Source organism: Lissotriton vulgaris, chromosome 6 (assembly GCF_964263255.1).
Source record: "Lissotriton vulgaris chromosome 6, aLisVul1.2, whole genome shotgun sequence".
In the NCBI taxonomy this organism is placed as follows: Eukaryota; Metazoa; Chordata; class Amphibia; order Caudata; family Salamandridae; genus Lissotriton; species Lissotriton vulgaris.
The window spans coordinates 751,510,834-751,531,949 of record NC_141694.1 but is presented as its reverse complement, the minus strand read 5'-3'; the positions used below and the strand labels follow the sequence as shown (position 1 = coordinate 751,531,949).

The 21,116-nt window shown below is 42.0% G+C and overlaps 1 protein-coding gene across 1 annotated transcript in view; it reads right to left on the bottom strand.

Moving 5' to 3' along the window:
* The window catches only part of MAN1A1 (mannosidase alpha class 1A member 1), a 463,708-nt gene that overhangs the window by 305,783 nt on the left and 136,809 nt on the right, over positions 1–21,116 (bottom strand). The window contains exon 4 of the mRNA XM_086926729.1: positions 15,815–15,895. Within this exon, the coding sequence (XP_086782855.1) occupies positions 15,815–15,895 (81 nt within the window). The remainder of the gene's footprint in view (positions 1–15,814; positions 15,896–21,116) is intronic.

The following is a 21,116-nucleotide window of genomic DNA, read 5'->3' as shown; positions in this document are numbered from 1 at the left end:
GGGGAGTCCAGGTGCCCAAGTCATCGAATATTACACCTAGGTATGTAAATATTTTAACTTTGGACAGTATCACACCGTTACATCGCAAGGTTTTCGTGGTTTTCTTTCCTTTCCCCAGTGACATAACGTGTGACTTTTCCATATTTACTACCAGGTCTAGTTTCTGCATAAAAGTCCCAAATGAGTCAAGAAGCAGCTGTAGTCCACTTGGGGTTCTAGAAATAAGGACTGTGTCATCGGCATACATCAGTACGGGCAAAGGGGACCCGCCCATGCTAGGTATATCTGGTGTAGCAGTTGATAAAATTGAATACAATGAGTTGATATACAAAGAAAACAACATGGGGGCTAGGATGCACCCCTGTCTTACCCCTCTAGCTGATCTAAACCCAGCGGTGCATTTTCCATCCATTGTCATACGCACTGATGCAGTCAGATCTCTGTGCAGATAGGCTAGGAAATTTACAAGTGCTGGGTCCAGACCCATCTCCATGAGCATAGTCCACAGCTTCGACCTATTGACTAAGTCAAAGGCTGTGGACAGGTCCATAAAAGCCAGATGGATCGACCCCCTAGCAGCAACAGTATATTTACAGATGGTCATATACAGATTAAGACACTGGTCCTCAGTGCCCCTCCCGGTTCTAAACCCATATTGGGGATTGCATAAAATTTCGTTTTCTTTTTCCCACTTGTTAATTTTGTCTAAAATGACTTTGCCTAGAATCTTAAATGAAGAATCGATTAACGATATCGGTCTGTAACACCTAGGGTCACCCCTTTGACCTTTTTTAAAAATTGGGATAATGATGGAGTGTGACCAAGATGTAGGTATATTAGATTTGTCCATACAAGCTAGGTTAAAAACATTTGCAAGGACTATGGACCACACATGGGAGTGTGCCTTGTACATATCAGCGGGAACCCCGTCCGGGCCGGGGGCCTTACCACCTGCTGTGTTTTCTATGGCATTTTGTACTTCATTCACCGTAATTCTCAATGGAGTTTCTGGGATTATAGATTCTATGGGGGTGAAAGGAGTTGTGGTGATCTTACTGCCATAGATGTTCTCAAAATGGTCCAGTCATTGTTTCTCAGTAATGTTAACCTCCATCACCTCATTTTCTCTACCATTAAACAGTGGTGTGTTCACTATAGACCAAAACTTGGCACTATCCCTCAAGGTCAGTCTATCATATAATGATTCCCAGGCCTTGGCTTTAATTTCTTTCTTGCGTGCCTCAGTCGTTAGTTTATACTCTTTCCTGAGTCTTGTTACTTCTACAGTATCGCACGGTGTACTTTTCAAGGCATCTAGTAAGATTTTATGAGCCTTGGAACATTCGGCGTTGAGCCACCCATGTGCTTTGCGAGGCTTATGATTAGGCTTACACGTGAGTGTCTGTGCAACATTTTTACATACAACTTTAAAGGCATTTGTAACATTCCCTCCAGTAGTCAATGGATCTCTGCAAATGTTTAGTTCTAATCCTACTTTGTCACACAAATCATTAAAAAAGTCATCAGGGATGATCTTGGACCATTTGACTCGTCTGCCCTGGTCATGAGCCCGGATTTTCGTAGGGTAAGTTGGTTGTAGTCCAGTGTTTATTATGGTTGGGTTACTATTAATTAATTCCATAATAACCGGGTTATGGTCGCTAAATGTCGTCTGGGTTGCATTATAGGAGATGACATTTTTAAGGATACTGGGTGACCCAAAAATGAAATCAATAATGGTGTTACTACCCCTGGCACTGTATGTTGCCACTCTGTCTTTGGGGTTCACAAAAACGGGTTCTGATATATCAAGATCTATCAGCAGTTCTTCTAGGGAACCCCCTTTTGCTGAGTGTTCAAAGTGCAAGTGAGTCAGATAATCGTCTTCCAGGCAAACACCGTAATGACAATTCAATTCACATAAATGTGTATTAAAATCACCTAAAAGTATATAATGAACAAATGTAGATTGACTCTTTTTATAGTCATTTAAAAAATCAGTCAACACAAGGATATTTTCACTACCTTGTGAACCTTCTATTGAATTATAAAAATTAACAGAGGATTTTTTCCCCCGTATTCATCAAAACCTCTAAAGCTAGGCAATTGGGGGAGTTTACGTTTATAGTTTATCACCCCCATGTGGCTCACTGAGATTAAGAGCCCTAGACCTAGACCTCCCTTGATTCTCCCCCTATGTGACTTTTGTGCTGCTAAGAAAAAGGATACATAACCTTCTACCCAAAAGTTACATTCAGTGTCCCAAAGTTTCTTGTAGTGCAACCACATCATGTAGTTTTATAATTTCCAGCCATAGTGTGTCTTCCCTTTTGGCTTGGAGACCAGAAATGTTCCAAGTCATTAATTTAAAATTTCTGGTTTCAGTGATTTCACAGGGCTGTTCAGTTATTTTACAGGGCTGCAGATACTCAACAGTTCTCAGCCAGAGTAGTGGGGTCCCACTGGCCGCTCTCCCAAATCCACCCTACACCTCAGTCGGAGGCCGCAGCACAGTCTCCTAGGTCTTGGTACATGGAGGTGCAGCAATGCACTGTCCAGTCGAAAATCTAGTTGGGTCAGGTTAGGTGGCACATTGAGCAGGTTACAACCACTAACCCAGTCATCGGGGGACCACTCAGAGCATATGGGATGCAGCAGGTGCGGCTTGGCAGTGTGGCAGGCCGTTAAGATGATGGTAGGGATCTCGCCACTGCTCCAGACGATGGTATTCCGGGTCCCAAGGCTGCGCCCTAGTTCCTGCACAACAGCCCCGTGGGGGCAGTGGCCTCGCAATGTCCCTGACGTCAACTCAGTAAGTGAAGAGAGCTCCGGGGTAGTAGAGTGTTATTTCTCGGGAGGCGAATATTGGCTGCTCCTGTTCGGCGCGGCACCGTCGCACAGCCACCAATACCACTCTCCGCTGCGATACGTTAATGTCTGCCAGGTCATAAGGGGAGTGGTGGCATGTAGCGAGCAAATGCCAGAAGAGAAGGCCCTCTGCAAGAAAGGCACACCACAGATGTAGTGTCAGCCTGATTTGCCCAAGCAGTGCCGCCCCACAGCGCCTCTCCACCGCCGCCTCAGTGAATGCCTAGTGTGTTGCAAGTGGCACCGACCCCCGCTGCGAGCTAGGATCTTCCCGGGAGCCTACGTTATTATTATTATTGCATTTATTGAGCGCACAGCTACCCGGAGGTTTCCCGGCGCTTGCCTTGGGAACCCGTCCTGGCTTTTCCCTGTGAGATAGCCCCTACAGGGCATCCCCAAGGTGAAAGCCAGGCATCCCGCCGCAGGGGACCGTTGTGGAGATTAAGCAAGCTTAATGCCCAGAGTTGCAGAGTGAGAACCCATGATTAGAGCAGGCACCGAAGCGAGAATTATCGAGTCTGTGGACATTTGAGCTCAAGAACCTGCCGCGTCGGGAATTGAACCCTGGTCCAGGGTCTGACCTCAGCTTCCGGGTCTGCCTGCTCTACACCGTGAGCCACACTTCTCAGCATGCCTCTCACCATCAGGTTTGTGCAGGTATTTCAAGAGTTAGCGGCCAGTCTCAGCTCGCCACCCTTCAGTGAGGCAATACAGCCACTGCAGCCCCGCCCGGCAGCGGTATCGGCTAAGCCGGACCAGGCAGCGGCCGCTCTCAGCCTGTCAGCGGTAGGAGGGGGGGGTGATCTCCCCGACCGCGCTGCGCAGGCAGCAGCAGCCCGATCGGGCCAGCCAGGGTCCGCTCACCTCACACCCCGGCATCCGTCTCAGCCTTCAGGTGTCACGCTGGGCAGAAGCAAGGCACGGGATCCCGTAGGCAACTCCGCCAGGGCTCCAGCCACTCTCCGCTGACAGCGCAAGACCCCGCAGCAGGGGGGGCGAGCGCTCAGTGTTACTTCGGGGTGTGCCCAGTCTCTTCTGCCGTTCACAGCTCTTTTCCCGTGACAGGGCGTGCCATCAGCATAATCTGCCTGCACCCACAGAGGCAGGCAGCACAATTGAGTCCCACGCCGCAGCATATCACATAGCTGCTGGCGTCAGGTCGGAAGCCGTGGTCAGAGCTAGTCGCCAGCTTGTTTATGGCAGCTGCGCCATTCCTCGCAGCCTGGTGGGCGGAGTCAGACCCCGGGCACGCGTAGCCCAATCCGTTCTCATCGGGGCCATACAACGAGCGGCTTAATCAGGCAGATGGTGCTCAGCAGGGCGCGGGCAAGTCCAGGTCGATGTCGCCACACCAGGATGACACTCCGTGCATGCTCCACTGTGGCAGTGTCGTCCTACACGGCTATGTCCGGAGTTATCAGCCTGTTCAGGGGAGCCCTCTGCAGAGTTCTACCCAAACAAGTCTGTCTCTGTTGTAGCCGTAGCCACGCCCCTTCTAAACTTTATTTCAATTGGTCTGATTCTTTGAGACTATCACTTACCATTGTCTTGTGTATCATGTATTACAAAATCAATAACGAGAAATTAGCTTAAAAAAAACAGGGGAATCCTGATCATCTGGTTTGGATTATCCCGCCCGGGCCTACGCTGAATACTACAGTGTGATTTTACCACAAAACCACATCTCTTCAAATCCCAAATTTAGAATTCTCTGCTGACCCATATATTCTTGGAATTAACTCATCTGTGCATCAATTAAAGCAGGAAGGAATAAACATAGATCATAAATAAACCAGAATCTGCACGTATCCTCACCTAGTCCTCACACAGGGCAGCATTACATATCCTTCTCTCTTAAGGCTGCAGGGTCTCTAATGATACAGCAACTTGTTGTTCTATGAAGTATTTTAAGTGTATGGCCCAAATACATAACTGCATCCTAGAGATCGCCGGCTACACACTGACATCTCAGTCTTTATAAACGGGCATTGGGAGGGCATTGAACCAGCAGAGGCTGCAGCAAACCCTCCAGGCTGTGCAGTCAGATCTTTTAGATTTAAACAGCAGCGGTAGCCATTTTACATGGCTGAGATACCATCACAAAAACCTTTGTCCTCCCAGATCCAAAATTGCAAAATTTACTGTACTTTATAGTGTGCTTTATAGAGTCACTGAAGTCCCAGGGCAAAGGTTACAGTACCACATGTTAAAACCAATATTTTACCTAGTTTACAGAATTTCCAATTGTTTGGTCCTTCATTATTGTCCCAAGTTGCATAGATGGGAATGAGAAAAGACTGGCAACCACAGCAGCAAAGAGTCTTAGTCAGACGTGGTAAGCACACACAACTTGCGACTGTATCTCTTACACATCTCCTCGCTTCAGACTGAAGAGCAGCAGCAAGTTATTTTCAGTCTTTGAAAACATTTTGCAGGAGTTATGTATGGTCATATTCATTTTTTTAACCTCTCCGCACCGACGTGTTTCAGAAATATGAACTTGTCCTTTAGTAGCTCACCTTGCCCTGGCAATATAGAGTTGTTGGTATTTGGTTGTCTTATGGAGGACATTCATTTACTTGTACATACAGACTGGCTGACTTATGGCCTTGGGTGTCTTCTATTCGCTTTCTCTAAGGCATGGTATTAGTGTGCCATAACTTCAGTTGTTTCTTTGGTAGTTAACTGTCTATATTCTCCTGCATTTGTGCTTTCAAATGAATGTGGAACTGTTGCAAGGACATGGACCAAAGGCTCACTATCCTCCGTCTCACTCCAAATAACTAATATCCACCACTGAAATTACTTTCATATTTCACCATATTAATTCACCACTAATCCTTTATGGGCTTCCTGAATAGCATGTTTCAACACCCCATCAGGATTAACAAGCGCTATATGAATAAAAAACTTTTTTTCCTCCTCTATCCTTCTGCCATCATTCCAAATCCAAATAACTGAATAACCTATCCACCACTACTTGCATATTTCACTTTACTAATTCAACACTAATCCTCTATGGGTCCCGGAGTAGCGTGCTACCCGCCAAAAAAGCACTTTGACGCCTCGTCATGGGTAGTAAGGGGTAGTAAGCTCTATATAAATGCAATTACAATACAATACATCTGGGCATACCCTGCCAACTTAGGGTGAACAAAGCAAACACAAGGACATGATGGACGGAGTGCTGAAACTTTTCAGACACTCAACCCCCAGTCCCCCTAAAATTATAAAATAGAAGGAATCTCAAATCTCTATGCCATAATATAGGCATCTAAACCATAATATAAGCATTGACTGAACTATAACTACTGATGGCTGAACATAACACTCCACACACACTAAAAGGATAACATAATATGGTAAGGATAACAATACAAGGATAATATCTGTGACCCTTATTTCCCCAACCATAAAATAAACGAGGAAAAGGCAAACAAACTATTAATGCGTTCACAATCCTCAAGATGTAAGGGATGAACAGTACATCTAAATTTACTTTTGCATAAATCAGTATTTCTATTCCCACGTCCATTGGGGTTGATCCCCATGGAACAACACTCTCCCTGGTTTCCACTTGCCCTTGTGAGTGCCTCATACCTCTTGAGACACAATCTCATTCAACCACCATATAAACATTCCCTCATTCATTGACCTGCAACCTCTCCTTGGGCCGTTAAAGGCATCATACTTGCATAATGCTAATCTATTTAAATACCATACTCACTTAACTTTTCGGCATTGATGAAAATTTCCTTCACTTTCAGGGGCATGTGCTCCTTTCTAAGTGTTCTCAAACTTTTTTACTCATAAAAAAATCACCCATTTTAACTAGTCTTCTTTAAACCCTTTCCTCTCATCATAGTACCTTTTAAAACTAATCTGGCTTTTCAAAATATTGTTTCTACCCACTTATGGTGACCATTTAACTTGTTTACTTCTCAACATCCAACTTTCATAGTCTTTGGTGAACATTGTTATTCCTCTTCCGGAAAGGAGAAAGGGGCTGTACATAGAATGGGAGTGATGTGGTATGCCCATACCATCTTCTCCACCTCACATTTCTAATCAAGTTTATTTTTCCTCACTAATTATGGAATACCTTTCATCAGTCTACTGAATCTTTTCACTTAACCACTGATTTCAGGGCGATATACCGAAGTGCCTTTACTACCTACTCCATTCCTTTAAAAAAATGTCTAAGTCCAAGGCAGTACAGTGTGGAACATTATCGGTAAAGATATTTAACAGCATTGGTACCTGGCATTTCCACAAATTCAACCTCAAGCCATTTTCAAAATGAATCCATATCAAAAGTTACAAAACCTTCTCACCACCACCTTCCACAACAGTACCCATAACGTCAACACCAACGGTTTCCCATGTATTAGGACATTTCACAGGCCGCAAAATGAGTTTAATTCATCTTTAAACTTATCCAAGCCTTCACACTGTACACAAGAGTGTACTATACATTTCATATTCTTGACTAACCCCTTCCAAACGTAAAGTTATTTCACTATTCTTACTCTTTAGGATACCCAAATGCTCTTCATGGCACAACTCTAGAATTCTCTTCCCAAGTTGGACTGGATGCGCCATTCTGGAATCCATGAGCAATTTACCCTCTTACACAGAATGTTTGTGACGCATTTCCCTAAAACTCCTGATTCCTTGTCCTAAATGCCCCTTAAAAGGCCAGCCATTACTCACATTCAGATACACACTTTAAAACACACATCCTCATTGCTTGCTACTATCCATTCCTCCATTATTATTTCTTTGTAAACAAATCTTCCAACCAGGCCACACAATACTCTTCCCATGCTTCTCTAGGAATCTCCCCTAAAGGTAACCTTCATAAGCAATCTTCTACCCTATTCATTATTTCAGGAACATGCTGTATGTTATAAGTGTAGTCAGTAAGAAAACTTTATTTGGTTAATTACAACCTTAAAAGTATACCCTATACATAAAATTACTATTAAAACTTAAACAAGATCATATTAAAACATGGCATATGTACTTCCCAAAAAATAGTTCATTCCTTCATACTAGATACAAAAGTCCCCCTGGGAGTGATTAAGTCAGTTAATTTCCATCTGCATCAAATCAATTCCAAAACATTCCAAACCATAACGTTAACCTTTACATGTACAGGCTCAACCTCCGCCTAGAGCGCCGCATAAGATATTTACTCTGTACACTTTAGGAACACCTTGACTTTACACAAAAATTTCCCCATAGCTTCAAGCAATATCTAAATATGCCATTTCAGCTATAAAGCTAGCAGCTTGCATCCTATTTCTGATCCTGTATTTTTTAAATAAATATCGGGCATAAAATCTCTTTTCGTAAATCTAAAAACATCATACAGTCTAGTAAAATATGTACAATATCGCAATGGGTACCCAACGCACAAGTACAGGTTCCATTATTATTCAACATAAAATTTTTGGCTACCTTATTCCCATAGCAGGGGTTTATCCCCATTCCCACTTTTAGGACCTCACGTCTTAGGTGGTAGCTTGGCAATCTGTCTAAGTAGGGGTACTGTTGGTTAAGTTCCCAGGCCAGGGTCATATGCGACATTGAAACTTTCCGCGAGAGATACTCTGTATCATATGTGCGGGACCTCTCAGCTCCCAGTGTCCTCAGTTCCTGCTTAGCTATACCTGGATGACCCAGTTGCGGGCATAGTTTTAAACCCAACACACCATAGGTTTCACTTAGTGTGGCTCTTGTTTCTTTCGCCCAGTTCAGTTCACTAGCGACAATTTCGCTTTTACACCACTGAGATTTTTAGGTGCACCCTAGGCGCTGCCAAAAGCGGATTAGTGCCATACAGGCAGTTACTGCCCAGGAGGTCATTCCCAGCTCCAGTCTTGCAGCCTGTACCATAGAGGATTTAGGCAAAGAACAGTTTTTTTTAAATATTTCCCTCCTCTTTATCCCACCCTTTTTTCCCACTTAAATAAAGCACTTCTGCCCCATACAGGAATTGGGGAAGGGGGGGGGACATTGCTGGATAGGCTTTTATGACCGGCCTATCTGAGTTTTCTCCGTACACACTATTGAATCTTTTTAGCCCCTTCACAGAGGCAGATGCTCATTTTAGGAACCTCCAGATGGGTATACCATTTAAGGTTGCTCATAAACCAGATTCCTAGGTATCTGTATTCGTTCACCCTCTCAAGTGGCTTTGTACCCAGACACCACAGGAAACTAGTTTTACTCCTACCGAAGCATAACATTTTGGTCTTATCCATGTTCACTGTTAACTTTTTATTCCGACAGTATTCGTTGAACATGTTTAATTTCCTCTGGAGGCCTATCTGTGTCAGGTCCATAATCACTAAATCATCCGCGTATAATAGGCAGGAAACATGATTACCTCCCAATTTTGGACTTGCCCCTTTACCCTCACTTAGTTTTGCTGGTAGGTCGGCCAAAAACAAAGAAAAAAGCAGTGGGGCGAGTACGCACCCCTGCCTCAAGCCATTTCCAATCTGGATCTTCCCAGACAATCCACCCTCCTCGTCCAAGATTATCTGGGCCAAGTTTTCTGTGTGTAAGGCTTTTATGATGGCCAAAAGGTCTCCGTGTAGTTTGTATCCTTCCAAGGTTGCCCATAACTGCTCCCTGCCCACAAGATCGAAAGCCGCGCAGAAGTCCACAAAACAGCAGAATAAATTACCCCTCTGTTCTATCGACTTCCGCGCGATGGCCCAGAGAGCAAAACAGTGGTCCACAGTTGAATGCCCTTCTTTGAACCCACCCTGTTCTGGGGGTACCAACTGGTTATCCTATGCCCAATCCTTTATCAGGCCTAGGATTACTTTGGAGAATAACTTTTCCCCAATATCGAGGAGATTTATTAGGCTGTAATTTTTGGGGGAATTTACATCGCCTTTTTTGTGAATTGGTCTAACGATTGCCACTTTCCAACTATAGTACTAATACCAATAACGAATCAAAGAAAATCTCAACTCTGAAAGTGGAAATAGTTCCATAATCCGTGTAGAAAGTGCACTTTGGAATTAAGGCCTTAAATCATTAGATACTTGTGGGTTACATTTTCTTTAATACCATCAAGATTAACCTTAGTTTTAAAAAAATGTTGCGCAGTGGTAGGCACAGTCAAACTGAAAGGGAAGTAATATTGGAGAGTAGCATAATAAGTTCCAATATACCGGAATCTGGTACTGAGACAAAGACAATGGCTGGAAGAAAACAAACAAATGAAACCTGTAGACAGCAATCCTATGAATTCCACTGGGTACAAAAACAGTCATTACATGCATGTGCATTAAGATTCATCTCTTTTGCAGTAAATACTCACAGTGAAGATGTAATAATGTTAGGTGCAATCAGGGGCATAGCTTGGTCAGTAAGATTAGGGGTGGGAGATTCAGGTATTCAACCGGGCTTGCAAATAATGTTTCAATACATAATAAAGCAAGCAGGGTGCTTGATAGTACCCTAAGGGACAAGGGAAAAAGAGAAGAATGTGGATGGGTAAGACTACTAAGAGCACATAATATTTTGTAGGATAACCGATATTTTGGGAACTTAAAAACCAGAGTGGGTGAGCAATTTTGTCTATGTGTATGTAAACATCCCTTGTGAAATCCAACTGACATCTCACAATACCCGACCGAAAGAATCTGTGTCAAACTATTTATTAGATAATACACTTATTAGTGGGGTGCAACACACCTAACACCACTCCCTGAAACTACGTCCCTGGGTGCAATGTAGCATCAAACTCACAGCAGATGTTTTTCTTTTTTACAACAGTGAAATGGGTAGGTATTAGCATTTGCAAGTTAATTAATAAACCACGCATAGTTAAACCAAGCGACAAGGTCGCAGTGACCAACATCTAGATTGCTCATTTTGGTTAGAACAATATAGCCTATTTTGGCCAAATCGGACTGCATGAACACTTTCCAATTGTTAAGTATACGGCTACCAGCACATTCAAGGGAGTGGTGTATGTCTGCAGAAAAAGCAGAGTGGGATATTGAGCCATCCTAGAATTAGCAAAGTTAAATGTTACCCGACTAACTAGATCATAATACTTCGAATACTGTCAATGCGGGAGGATGCGCCTTTGGTCAAGCCTCATACATGATTTACAGCAAATGTTAACTTAAATCTGAAAGTTAACTAAAGAATGGGAAGAACAAGATCAGGCTTGCAGAACCAGTGATTAGAAAGAAACGCTGCAGAAAGTAGTGCGAGAAGAGTGGCTATAGAAAAAAGCCCAAAAGAAGAATTCCCACCACCTATCCCAGAAGACTGCACACACGAACTGTGGTATGAAAACTAGTTACAGGGAAGCAGGCTTTACTTTCACAGAATGCTTTCGTTAAAGATGCGACCCTAACCCCTTGTGTGTGTGTAGACAAGGTGACTTGAGGCTTGTACATCTAGACTTGTATTAAAAGTCCACACTGTAATGACTTTAGGTCCTTTGGCATGCAAACTACAGTAAAAAATGTAGCCAGCAAAGTCGTCACCAAATACTTATTCGGTATTTCCAACCACAAAAGCACATACAAATATAAAAATAAAACAAACACATAAAAAACATTGTAAAAAGGGCTCAACTCAGGTTAATAATCAGATCCCTGCAAAGCTTTTTTAAAACCAAGCATAATATAATCGATACGAGCAGATACTGCAATAAACCCACAGTCTCATGTGCATATGAATCGAAGGTCGCTTATAAAATAATCAATCAGCACATTACTGACCATAAAAAGGGCAGCATAAGGCACTCTAAGCATAAAAACCTTACACATCAATACAATAAAAAATTGAGTTCAACATAGTTTGAGATAAAGTCATGAATATGGAGAAACCTAAGTAGTCACTGGAAAGAGGCAAAAAAAAAAGTCAAGGCTCACAACATAAAACACAGTCCATCGCTTTACATCTAATGCACCAACTCCAGTGGAGATATTTAGGCACTGAACAGACAGCTGAACAGACTCAGTGCGTAGAAGCCGTAGGGCAGGCTGAAGCAGTATACAGTCAAGTTGTTTGCAAAGTGGGATCCAAGCTTTCATAGAGCGAGCAGAACAGGACCATAAGAAAATATAATGTACCAAAGATACCTCAGCCTGCCGGCAGGCTGGACATGAGGCGCTCAAAGGTTTTAGGGTTCCACTTAGCCAATACGGCCAGAAAAGGTAGAGTGCTATATCGAAATGTAAAATATATTTGCCTTGCAGCTGATGGCTTATTTTAATCTAAGAAGGGCTTAAATACAAAAACAGGCTTAAAATCTAAAACGTTACAAGCAAGGGACCCTTCAGGTAGATTCCACGTTTCAAAAACATACATGTACTCCCAAAATGCATCCTTTAGGGTGGCCCTATATAGGTGTTTTGTTGAGGGAGGGAGGGAGGGAGAGAGGGAGAAGACCAAATTCTCCTAAGCTAAGTTATAACATTTTTAACATTGGTTAGCCATTTAATTTTGCAAGAATTACCTGCACGATCACGTCCTGAAGAGCCCTATATTTCTGAAGACCCACGGAATATTTCAACCTTTGCAAATACAGTAACTTTCAGAGTTGTTGGGCCTTTGGGTCCTAGGTTCAATGCCCACGTACTGGAGTAATGGTATAGGCGGAGTACTTTTTGGTTAATCAGTTACAGCTCTCAGGAGCGTATTTTCGACCACACCAATCAAAGCCAAATGTGTGTTGCCCCAAACTCCAGCCCTGTACAAAGCATTAACCCTTAGCCTTGGCCCTATAAGTCTTCAGCAAAGGGGAGATGTGCCTTACTCGGGAAGTCTTAAAATAGCAGCATAGTATTGAGATGGGTTCAAGAAGCTCCTCTGGACCTGGGGAAGCCAGGACATAGATCTGGTCATCTTAACGGACAGGTTACTTACCTTCGGTAACACCTTATCTTGGCCATCTCTGATTGAGATATCTAGCTGCAGATTCCTTACCTTTGAACAGATATCAAGCAATGCTGCTTACCCTTTAGACCAGAAAACTCTGCAGAACAGAGCAGCCAAACAGGCCCTCTCTGCGAACCTGAGAAGTGTCTGGCAGTCGTGTGCAGAGATGCCCACATGGCTGCTTGGCAGATATCAGCAATTGGTTCCCTATTCTGGAGGGCTGTGGTGTCTGCCTTTGCACTGGTGGAAAGGGCCCTAAGGACTTAGGGAGGCTGCTTCTTTGCCAAGGCGTAACAAATCTTTATACAGAGGATAACCAACGAGAGATGGTCCTCTTCTGAACACACCCCTTCTTTGCTCCCATGTACCCTATAAAAAGTTGGTCATCCATCCGGAACTCTTTAGTGCAGTCAAGGTAGAAAGAGAATACTCTTTCTGGGTCCAGACAATGTAGATGCTCCTCTTCTTTGGAAGGGTGCGGAGGTGCTTAGAAAGCGGGCAGAGTAACGGACTGACCCAGACTGAAGGGAGTTACAACCTTGGGCATAAAGGATGCCGTAGTTCTTAGTACCACTTTGTTTGGAAAGACAGTCAAGAAGGGAGTCTGATGATGGTACCTGCAGTTCGCTCACCATTCTGGCAGAGGTATTTGCCACTATAAAGTCTGTTTTGATAATGCGCAACTGTAGAAGGAAGTTGTGGCTTCTATTCTATAATTTGAGCCGCCTTCCAACTTAGAGGGAACTTGCACCCTTCAAAATGTAGTTAGATAATGTATTAAAATACAGAGCCCAACCCGCAATGTAAGCGAGAAAGATCACCCGGGACACAATCCGCCTGCAGCTTTTCCAGCAGCAATAGCTTTTATTAAGCTAGCAGATTCACTCAACTCAAACCTGAGACCAAGAAGAGAAAAGGTTCAGCATTTAGCAGTACGACTCCTTCAGCAGTCAACCCCTGCTTATAAAGATCAGAAAAGTGAGAATGCCATAACTCAGGAATAAGGACATTGACCAAAAGCCTGGGGCTTGCTGGCCTCAGTTGACCACCAACTTCCACAATTTCATGGTGTGATTATGCATGTCCGCTTAATAAATGTTCTCCCATACTTTAGTCTCCCAGTCCTTGCACACTCTTATGTAGGCCAGCTTATACTCATTTCTTTTGGCTAATATCAAGAGTGTCACTGCTAATAAGGGCTCGGCGAAGCTCATTCTTCCTGTCATCACAGGACTTGTTGTACAGGGTACGCTAATGTTTGAGGGGTGCCCGAGATGTTACAGTGATGCATGAAACACTCCAAGAATTTTAACCAAGTCATCCTCAATATTTACAATTTTCAAGTTCCAATTCTGGTCCCTGTCCTGAACAAGATTGGGATTTTTTAGCTTTAAAATAGCATCCCTAAGGTCCAGGTTCAATAAATTTCTGGAACTTGGATTTGCAGCTACCTTGTCCCACTTGATCCTTACGTATCATTTGAGGGCACCAGATTGGAACTTAAGATACAGCAACATTATTGAACTGGTTAAATAAGCCTTTAAGGGAACAATGGAGAGAGTTATGATCACTGTCAACCTTCAAATCAACCAGGTTACCCCATAGATAGAGAGAGATTAAGAAGCAATCAATTCTGCATGTGTAGCCGAGGCGATTGAAGGTATAAGCACCACGGGGATCAGATACTGTGCGGCCAACATATGCCCCCTAGCCACAAAATAAGGCAAAAGACAGGAGTTGATAAGCAGCACATGTCCAGCGCTTCACTGATTTAGTGTTGAGTATCAGTATCCCTCAATCCTCATCTTCCTCACCAATAGGAAATACATTTCCTGTGGCCAGTGGTTCGTATGTGGGGTTCAAGTCACCAATCATGTGAATCATAGGGGGCCCTATGTAAGGTCACCAATAACCAGGTTTCTCACCCCCCCCCCCCCCCCCCCCACCCCAGCCACTCGGTTATAAACATTGTATAGATACTAACTGCTTGCATTTTCTCTGGTAATATTTATGCTCAGAATATCATGTGAAATAAAAGGTAGCAAGAGCATATTTTAACATTAAGGTTTACTTCAGCCCAAATGAGAAGGCCACCAGAAGGGTGTCCCCTTCCTACAGAGCGGGTCGGAATGCGATCAGCAATACAGTCCAGCCTATATAGTGGGTCAAGGAACCAAGTTTCTTGGAGGAGAACGATCAAATTGGTCAATAAAGCTCCCCCAGGCTAACTTGGACCCAAACTGACTTAATAACCCTATATTCCAGGACAGAATTATAATATGGGAGGAAGACCTGGAATGAGCATCATCACTTGTGGGCAGGGATGGGAGATCGCTGTTTGGGCATGGACACTCTGGGTCAGGTAAAACAAATCCCTCCAAGTAGTGTTGGATGTCAGAGCCATACCATCAAGTCTATCATGGATGTGCCCATCGCCTCCAACTGCTTGCAGGGTGCATCCTTCCACTGAGCTAATAAGACGCAGGGATATGGCGGGTTAAGATCAACCCAGATCGCTGTACTGTGTGGAAATTCTCAAAGCAATTCTATAGTTTCTAAACCTTTCAACAGGGATTACAACTTCAGCTCTAACCTGATGTAGTTGAAGTATTAGACCGTAAAATACAGTAACCTGTATAAAAACAAAGACTATAATCTAATTTTGAAACCTTTATAGTAGCTGTTCTTTTCAAACACCAGACTTCAAACTACAATACCACAATGAAAGCACTATTCTGCAAAAAAAAAAAAGCTTTGCTCCTTCAGTATTTCATGGGCATCAGCCAGTGTCTTTTAGATTCATAATTTTTTAGAATAATGTTAAGAGGTTAATTTACGTTCTGTAACAACTCCACACAACCCAACTGCACATTCACGAACGGTACTTAAAACAGTCACAATAAAAGATTGCATTTGCCAGCTGTCATGGTAATCTTTCTTAAATGTATCAAGTTCAGAAAAAGTAAAATAAGTTATAAAAAACCAAATAGCACTTTATTATTTAATATTTGGGTGAACTTACCTCTATACCAGTGAGATAGTACGCCGACAAAAGCCCACCAACAAAACGAATATTTACTTCAAAGACGGAAACCTCTGCATTCTGAAGGAAAAAAATGCAAATGTATTTGCCTTACAGCATTTTAAAAGCAATTTACATAGGTGTTTCATATAGAATACAGCTAACAGCACAAAATATGATAATTTTTTTAAGTAGTTATCCGTCATGATATTAATTTTATTCACTTCTAAAGTTTACTACAGAGTAAATCTAAAAAATGTAAGTGTTGAAAAATGGTGCAGTGGTAATAATTGGTGCATAGGCATGGAAAAAGCATTACGAGGTCAGGTATGCCCCAAAAGAAGAAAAAAATGGATTACGCTTTGGGCCACTTAGAATGACATTTCCGTGAGGATACCAGATGAATGGAGGAATTGATATCATGCATTGCAATTGAGAGTTTAAATATTTTGATCTAATGTGACACTTTTCCACCCACAGATGATTGCTTGAGATGAAATATATGGAAGGGCAATTGGGGACTAAGTCATTAGACAAAGGCACTTTTTGAACATGAATATGTATGTTGATGTTCCATCTCGGGGACCATATTAATACAGATAAAACTAGGTTTCATTTTAAATATAATGACAATTTATTTTAAATAAAAGAGTTAAACAGCGCTCTGACTAAGTTTTACACATTCTCACAGGTTGGAGAACAACAATGAAATCAGAAGCACTGCCCTGTTTCATCTTGATGACTGTCAAAATGCAATAAGACATGGGCAGGTTAGCAGAAAGTATTTTCAGTGTGGTTGCATTCTTATGACGGCAATGGTTATCACCCCACCTACATTTACATAATCATGATACACAAATGTTTAGACTCATACCCACAACTGTCCACTACACTAGCAGAGACCAGGTTCATGAGATTTCAAACTTTCGGTGAACGTTGTATTCATTAAGCAATTTACAATGTTCACAGGCTGCAGAATAAAGAGGGAGGAGGCAGTTCTTGCTAGTCCTGCAATTCGTTTACCCCGTTCCACAGCAGTCCTTTCCAGATAACCACAATAGCCAACAAAAAAGCTCTAGAAGCTAAAATGTCATTGCAAGCAAAACTTTTGATCCTTAACGTTATCTTTGTCACCGCTTTTGGGTATAATGACAAACTAAAAACTATAGAAATAAAATTGTTTCTTCGGATATTGTTGAAGGATGTTTTCTTCAATATATGAACAGTTCACTGCTGTGTTTTCAAAAGGATCACAATCTTTCACTTTAAGGACTTGCATAAAGAATGGAACTCTACACCACTGACTAAATAGGTTTATTCAGGAACACTTTCAGAGGTCTTATACTTCAGTCCCTTTACAAACAATATAGATATAGCTGGGACTTGACATTTACTACTTTCAATTAGGCATTTAGGCCAATACTCAATAGCTGAAGTCAGATTCCACAGCCTTCCCTCCAAGCCATACAGCAGCACTGGCCTATGCGAGAGCTATTAGCTTTGTCAATATTCTTGTATGTGCGCTGTGCAACATGACAAAGAGAAGAATAAAACGTGCTATGACATGGCATATAATCAACAGTATTATATTGTACACAGTATTAGACAACAGAAGGATTCAGAAACTCCACGACTAGCACAATCAAAGCAGAATTGTTTACCTTTTCTAATTTTCAAAAGAAGAATATTTAGTCAGAATTCAATACCTTTTGGGGGAAGGAAAACCAGATTGTTAGCCATTAGCTACAACATTATTGAATTCATTTTTTGCATTTGAAACATTTTCCTAGGAAATTATCAGATAGGTGCATCACTAGAGGTGGCGTTTCAATCTATTTGTCACCCACTAGCCACTACAGGCAGAGACCAGCCACGTGCAAATCTGTCTTAGTCCTGCTCCAAATGGAAAAGTTCCAGCTGAACTGTCAAGTCCCCTCCAGATGGGAGCACCAGATGTTTTGGAAAGGGAGTGTAGCATTTGCAGGCGACGAGGTTGTAATCCTGAAGCTTGTTGGGTATTGATGAACGACTTGCAAACAGGATTACAAATATCGGTATGAGCTCTAATACAAGCACAGGGGCAAAAGGCAAGATGGAAGAAAGTCAGTATATTAATTGGGGAGAAATCTATCTTCTGAAGTTCAGGGTCACTTATCGATTAAGAGTTTAGGCAGATTTGGGATTCAAGGAGTCTTGAATGAGTTTGCCAGCAGAGTACTGAGCGATTTAAGCTGTAAGTGTACCAGCTGGAGTTAAGAATACCGTAGTCTGCTGGACATTCACAAAACGTTTCGGTGTGAAATGAAAACTACAGTAGACAATATATAGAAATTCTATAAATGTATATGGAAGAATCCTATGTTTTACAGCCTTAAATGCTTTGACATGGGAAGGTATTGAACACTGCTGATGATCGAGACAAAGCAGGGCCTATATAAAAATTGTGAACGACTCCTCACCGAATGGTGGACAACATTCTGTCATTGAGTACCTCAATGAAAAAGATTGAGGTGGAACAAAGCTGATGTAGGTGCAGAAATAGATGTACTAATCGAATCTTCCTTCTGAGGTTTGATCAGGCTTAACAGAACAGGGTTTAAAGGTCTCACAAGAGATGCAACAGGTGACCAAACTATACGAAGCATACTCAAAGGCATCTGCTCCATGCATTTGCTCCATGGGCATCAGGAGTACATTACCCAGTGCCATCTATCAATTGATGCCGATGCCCCAGAGGGTAAGGAAATGTAGTGCAAAACAGCCTATTACAGTAGACCAAATAAACTTTCAACGCATACATAAACGTGTGACAACTTTACATCTCAGAAGCCTAAACCCCTTTTTTCTTTCTAATAGAAAAAGAGAAAAGGTGTTACATGCAAGATGGCAAAAGGTATGGCTGTTTTCAGCACCCATAATAGGTACAAATCGAATCTTATTTAAAACACCAGGGATTCAAATGAGAATATGCAGGTTCCCGACTATTCTTCGGCTCCAGGGTGTTATCACAGCTTAACATAAACACCTTTCTGATCTGACCTTTTTATAAGAATGCAAAGGTCTTAAGACTTATAACGGTAAATGTCAGCGCTCATATATGGTTGAAGGAGTGGCTCATGATAGGGCTCCTAAGCTGAAAATCCGAGTCACAGAAAACATGTTCAAGAGAAGAGGTCAACTGAAAACCAAGAGCAAGGTTCTCTGCACAAGAACAGCGCCAATTCCTCACTGCTCTATCCATCAAATATTCAAGGGGGTGATCGAGAAAAGCATGAAAGAGGTCGATATATATATATATATATAGATATATATAGATATATATAGATATATATATACACACACACTAATTTTTCAAAGCTTAATGATTCTGCATATATTTGACTTTAGGAATGTATTACAAGACTGGTGAACGAAGCATTCTCCACAACAATCACATTTTAAACAAAAGATCAATCGACAGCATTCCAACAGAAGAAAGGGTTGTGGTCAAGAATACAGTAAACTCCTCAATTTAGAGTTCAAGACAACAGTACTCTTTGGAAAACCTACCTGTTTTACACAGAACTGGGAGCATGGAGACAAAAAAACAGACCGGTTACACATGCTTTGCACGCAGTCCTAATGAAATACATGTACACAATATATAGATGTATAGAAAACAGATGTTTTACAACAGACAGAAAGTACTATAGCATGCACACAGCATTGTCTTTAAAGAAAAACACAAACATACAAACAGATAACAGGGAGGCAGAAAACACGGATTCATACTGGAGATTTATGACAATTAGTGTTATTTAATTCACACTTCTATCTGAAAGAACGCCCCAAAGGAGCAATGCATCATTTAGTGCATTCTGTTGAAAGAAATCTCACCCTGCCCCAATAATTTTAAAGTTATTGTAGAACATTAAAAAACGACAGTACTGGATAAATAATTGGCAACTCCGGTTGGCTTCCATAACATCAATGCCTTTAAAAGAAATTAGACTCCTTTTATTCGGCAAATATGTCCCACTACCTTTTCAAGGCGCTGTAAGCATTCTCCGAGAGCATTTCAGCGATCGCATAGCTGTTCGAGGCAATATGCTGTATCATTTTTAGACGGTGATATTTTAATGACACGCAACGATTGCCCCCTCTGCCATGCTCCCCTCTGATGTAGGAGGCTTTACAAATAAACCATTCAAGAAAAATACAAATAACGAAATTCATACTTTGAATATAGCAAGCAATACATTACCCATAATAGGTTGCAAAACGTATAGGGACTAAGTCACTGCAAACACAGTTGCCACAGGAGGATTTAAAAATATGTTTTTCTGAGGTAGCAGTACATTTAGGGAGATGCTTTCAAAAATGTGTGCTGGCTCTAGAAGCAGGCTTCGACAGCTGCAAGGGATTACAGTGGATATAGTCTCATATTACAAGTAGGTAGTAACATCACAATTAGGTTCATCCCCACCCACTCACCCATGCAAGTTTAGTTTAAACCCATAATACTCCGTAAAAGCTAAAAACTTAAAGGAAATCCCAACAGCAGCCACACAATGGAATTTGAAAATGGGGACTATCTTCGCCGCAAGGTTTTTCAGTAAGCACTCACTGAATGAATTGGTATTAGATTCTTTTAAATCAATTGACATTTGACTTTTCTGAAAAGTCGCTCTTAAACTTGATGTGGCTGGTATTTACCAACTCGCCGCCGGTCTCTAAATTTTAGGTAACATTTTTGAGAGAGTAGTTTGTGCCAACTTTAGCAATCTGTTTTCACCAACGGCATAGTGAAAAAACCATGCTTCTTGATGAGTGGTTATGTACAGAACACTGATTGTAGAAGACAACGAATGACCATGGCAGTTCTTAGGGCAGCTACCACCAAGTCCTTGTCCAGTTGTGTCTGCCTCAGGTGTAGAGATCACTTGCCTGAAATCGTTTCTATCTTTTTCAGTTGGTCGTAGAACTACAAACAAGCGAGAAATTCCTTGCCGGCATTAACTTTTCCTTTATTCACTCAAAATTAGCATATACCCCAGCCCTCGAAAGAACCCCTCTCCCACACGCTATGGAAAGTCAGATTTTATCAGGTCGAGCTACTTTTAGGACCTACTGCTCCTTTCTATACTATACCGAATAATAGGCAGCCCAGTGTTTTACAAAAAAAGTTGTCAGGATGACGGTCCCGGTCAAGTCTACCTGTGGGCTGAAAAGTCTACTTTTATTTACATAATATGGACTGTTGGAATTGACCTAGTTCTTGTTTGCTCTTGTATCAATATAGGAGTTTGTCCTCATATTATAT